This window comes from Babylonia areolata, chromosome 5, assembly GCF_041734735.1.
Source record: "Babylonia areolata isolate BAREFJ2019XMU chromosome 5, ASM4173473v1, whole genome shotgun sequence".
NCBI lineage: Eukaryota > Metazoa > Mollusca > Gastropoda > Neogastropoda > Buccinidae > Babylonia > Babylonia areolata.
Genome location: NC_134880.1, coordinates 2,430,322 through 2,435,321, shown reverse-complemented (window position 1 = coordinate 2,435,321; position 5,000 = coordinate 2,430,322). Strand labels below are relative to the sequence as shown.

Genomic DNA, 5,000 nt, shown 5'->3' with positions numbered 1-5,000 from the left:
GCCCGAATCAGCATGTCCACAATGGCGACGTGGTTACCTCTTGCTGCCAGTTGAAGAGCGCTCTTCCCTGACTGCAAAACAACCGGCCAATCAGTCAGTCAACAAATCAGTTAATCAGTCACAACCAACCAATCAGTCAATAAAAAATCAATCATTTCTTCATTCAGTCCGTCAGTCTACCTACCAAATACTCGCTCATTCCATCAGTCTTCGGTCAATCAAATGCATGGATATCCAAAAGGAAGTCTCTCTCTCTATCTCTGTCTCTCTCTGTGTCTGTCTGTCTCTCTCTCTCATAAATATACACTCTCTCCCGCCCCTCTCTCTCTCTCTCCCTCTCTTCATACTCTCTCTTCTCTTCATACAAATGGAGTAAACTTAGAGCACATTAATGATAGATTACAAACCAGCCTAACCGAAGTATCCAACTGGTGTACAGAAAATAATATGCTCCTTAACCCAGAAAAAACAAAGAGTATGATTGTAGCCACTCGCCAAAAGCACCAGCGTGGCTTAAATCCGCTCACTTTGTCAATCGATGGCCAAGCTATTGAACGAGTTACAGAACATCGACACCTTGGTGTCGTTATTGACAACCAGCTAAAATGGGAGGCACATATCAGTTCTTTATCAAGGTCAGTTGCAAAAAAATGTTTACCTATTATCCCGTTTAAAACATGAGGTCAGTCCAGAGGCTTCCTATTTCTTTTTCCATTCTCACATCATGTCTAGAATTAATTACGTTTCAAACGTTTGGGACAACTGCAGCGAAGTGCACATGAAAAAACTAGTTTCTGTACACAGACGTGCTGTAAAACACCTCAATGGTGTTTTACGAAACACACGCAGTCATCAATATCAACTGCCAGCACCTCTTTCCTTGACAAAACACCTAATATTGAATAAGTGCGTACTTATGCATAAAATTATATTCGGTAAATGCCCTACTTATCTACACCAAACCATTGTCTGCTATGAAACTCGCAACCCTAACTCCCGAAATGCGACTCTTACTCTACCGACGCCAAGAATAGACCTTTATAAATCGAGTTTGGCATATTCCGGCACGCACTGCTGGAACAATCTCCCCAAACACCTCAAAGAACCCTTTTCCACCACAACATTCAAAGAGAAACTTGGACAGTACATGCGTGCCGAAAGCCAGACCGAAAATCTGGTATAATATTGTCACTGACAATCCTTACAAACTATGTCGAAATGCGTCAATCAGTTGATAACGTATCACCCCATAGAATATTGTTTTCAGAGATTTTCTCTTTACAGTGGACACAAACAAACGAAATCAAACTCTAGTAGTCTGGTCACGTTTACGATTCTGTATACTTACATGTATTACAAATTGTGAACCAACCTCACCCAACTCTTTTTTTCCCACACTGACATATCTTTACATCTCTGTCTGTCTGTCTGTCTGTCTGTCTCTGTCTCTCTCTCCCCTCTGTCTCTCCCTCTCTCTGTCTTTCACATAATGTGTCTATCTGTCTATATCCCTATTACCCGTCGCCTTATTTGCTGTCTAAGCGCGTTGGGTTACGCTGTTGGTCAGGCATCTGCTTGGCAGATGTGGTGTAGCGTATATGGATTTGTCCGAACGCAGTGACGCCTCCTTGAGCTACTGATACTGATACTGATACTGTTATTTGCTGTCTTTTATGTCTCTTACATCTGTGTTTAAAATTTTATCGTTACTCTTCTGTGTTCATTTCACTTGAATCATTCATGTGTAGCATTCATGTTAGGGTTTTGTTGTTGTTTTTCCCTTGGTGTGTGTGTGTGTGTTAGTGTGTGTGTGTGCGTGTGTGTGTTACTCGCTTCCGTTCCGTACAGATGTGAGCGATGTTGTATCTCTCAGTTTGACGCTGTGTTATACTCGTACATTATACATGTATTAAGTATTCAGTATAACTACATTTATATGCGTACATGTTTGTGTGTCTCTTAGAACAACGGCAGATGTGTAAGTCGGCCAAAGTGCTAATATCTTCACCGTTGAAAAATAAAGATTCGTTCATTCATTCGTTCATTCTCTCTCCCCTCTCTCTCTATCTCTCCCCTCTCTCTCTCTTTCACTCTCTCACTTTATCTCCCTCTCTCTCTCCCTCCCTCTCTCTCTCTCGCCCCCTCTCTCTTTCTCTCTCCTGTCTCTATCTATCCCTCTCTCTCTCTCCCACTCCTTCCCTCTCTCTCTACCTCTCTCCCCATCTTTCTTACTTGTGTATATGTTTGTGTGTCTATTCGAACAACGGCAGATGTGTAATATTTCAACCGTTGGAAAATAAAGATTAGTTAATTCTCCCTCCCTCTTTCTCTCTTTCTCTGCCCCCTCGCCCCCGGAGAGTGGGGAGAGATATCAGATTTCTGTCTGTGTGTTTATGTGTCTCTCTCTGTGCATGTATCTCTCTCTGTGCATGTATCTCTCTCTGTGCATGTATCTCTCTCTGTGCACGTGTCTCTGTGTGCACGTGTCTCTCTCTGTGCCCACCTTCTCTCGGGCCTCCAAGCTGGCTCCCCCCGCCAGCAGAACCTGCACCACCTCCACGTGCCCCGCCTCCACTGCCACGTGCAGGGGACTCTGCAGCCGCTGCCATCACACACACACACACACACACACACACACACACACACACACACACACACACACATACACACACTCACACACTCACTCACTCACATGCATGCACACACTCAGATACATACACACATACACACGCACGCGGGTGCATGCGCGCGCGCGCACGCCACATGTAGACACACACGAAAGAGTTATATACACGCACGGGAGCACAATCGCGCGCAAACAGGGAGAGAGAGAGAGAGAGAGAGAGAGAGAGAGAGAGAGAGTTACATACATACACGTTCAAGCACACACACACACACACACACACACACACACACACACACACACACACGCACGCACACACACACACACACACACACACACACAAACAAACACACACACACACAAACAAACACACACACACACACGCATACACACATTCAGATACGTACACACATACACACTCGTGCGGGCGCGCGCGCGCGCGCGCACGCACGCACGCACGTCACATGCAGACACACACAAAGAGTTATATACACGTACGGGAGCACAATCGCGCGCACAGAGAGAGAGAGACACACAGAGAGACAGAGAGAGAGAGAGAGAGAGAGAGAGTTACATACATACACCTTCAAGCACGCATACACACATACAAACACACACCGACACACACACACACACACACACACACACACACACACACACACACACACACATAATCCCGCTTTATTCCCACATGACTTCTCTTTCTTTATGAACTCACGTAATTGGGCAGGTCCTTCTCCATGTCATTCTCAACCAGAATGAGCGCCACCTCCCGGTGATTGCCTGTAGCCGCTAAATGCAGAGCCGTGTTCCCTTGCTGCGCATGACCGGAAGTAAAACAAACGGACTTGAGCTCGATTTGCCTCAGATATTACAGCCGTAATACGCATGCATGCGTGTTGATGGTGGTGGAGATGATGTTACCCTTACGATGTCCAGGAAGAGATTAATGCATACAAAATACTAATCGTGCAAAGAAAAAAAAAGAAAAGGTGATATGATTTTCAAAAGAAATAATGCACCGTTGGATAATGTTTGTTGACACCTGTTTTGTTTAATTGGACGGATTGCTTTTTTTTCATAATCAAGTAATGAAAACACAAACGAAACACACACACACACACACACACACACACACACACACACACACACACACACATGCACATGCACGGACGCACACGTACGCACACACACACACACACACACACACACACACACACACACACACACACACCTAATGATTTCGGCGCAGCTAAGAAAAACCTCAATAATAATAACGATGATAAAGAAGATGAAATGAGAAGAATAATGAAGATGGTGGTGATGATGACGACAACAACGACAAGGTCTACAACACTAATGGGGTTGTTCATGTGGTGGATGGAAATAAAACGAGAGGGCGAAACCCAAACAACTGACAACAACAACAACAGTATCAATAACGAAAAGAGTAATGTTGCTTAACCCTTTCACCGCCAAGATCGCATTTATGCACAGGCGTGGTAGAGGACCCATGTCATTGAAAGGTCACCATTCATTGGTCTGTCATCCACGAACCTACTGCTCTTAATGTTCGGTGGTAGGATAGGCCATCTTTTCTATACATCACAGGGGGAATCCCCAGCTGTTCTTAGCCACTGTCTTTTCTGTGTTTATACCATAAGGGAATTTTGTACTTTAAATTGACTGGTGGTGAAAGGGTTAAAGAGCGTTTTGTTCAATGAAGTATGAATTTCTCACAAAGTTTTGAGCGTTGATGTTGCTGCCTGCTCTGATGAGACTGCGGCAAATGTCAGCGTGACCCTCTGCTGCCGCGTGATGCAGGGGCGTGAACTCCCTCTGAAACACACACACACACACACACACACACACACACACACACACACACACACACAACTCAGCACAAATTCAAACTGAAAAATCTGACCTGCTCACACTAGAAATCCACCTCCAAAAGAGAGCTTCCAAGCCCAAGTCCTCGCCATAGAGATTGGTGCAAGAGGGTCTGTGGATGCATCTGCCTACAGCCTCATGAAACAGCTGTCGATTTCTGGCAGAGAGAGGACATGGGCTCTCAAGGCAATGGCAGAAGCAGCAGAAAAGAGTTCCAGCTGGATCTGGTCGAGGGGGAAATTTCCCTACTCAAACTAGGAGTACGATGGCTCAGTGGTTAAAACGTCTGCCAGAAAAGGTGACTCAGTTCTGAAGTGGCGACCAACCTGGAGGTGTGTGTGTGTGTGTGTGTGTGTGTGTGTGTGTTAGTCTGTCTGTCTGTCCGTCTGTCTGTGTGTGAGAGAGAGTTTGTGTGTGTGATTGTGTTTTGTTTTCGTAATAATAGTAAACAATGATACAATAAAAACAGTAAATAGTTCATCAA

General features: G+C 44.9%; 1 protein-coding gene across 1 annotated transcript in view; it reads right to left on the bottom strand.

The window, feature by feature from the left end:
- The window catches only part of LOC143282318 (uncharacterized), a 64,677-nt gene that overhangs the window by 10,712 nt on the left and 48,965 nt on the right, over positions 1–5,000 (bottom strand). Inside the window, exons 11-14 of the mRNA XM_076587922.1 lie at positions 4,364–4,462; positions 3,342–3,440; positions 2,504–2,602; positions 1–71 (exon numbers count right to left, since the gene is read on the bottom strand). The exon at positions 1–71 is cut by the window's left edge and continues 25 nt beyond it. Of these exons, the coding sequence (XP_076444037.1) occupies positions 1–71; positions 2,504–2,602; positions 3,342–3,440; positions 4,364–4,462 (368 nt within the window). The remainder of the gene's footprint in view (positions 72–2,503; positions 2,603–3,341; positions 3,441–4,363; positions 4,463–5,000) is intronic.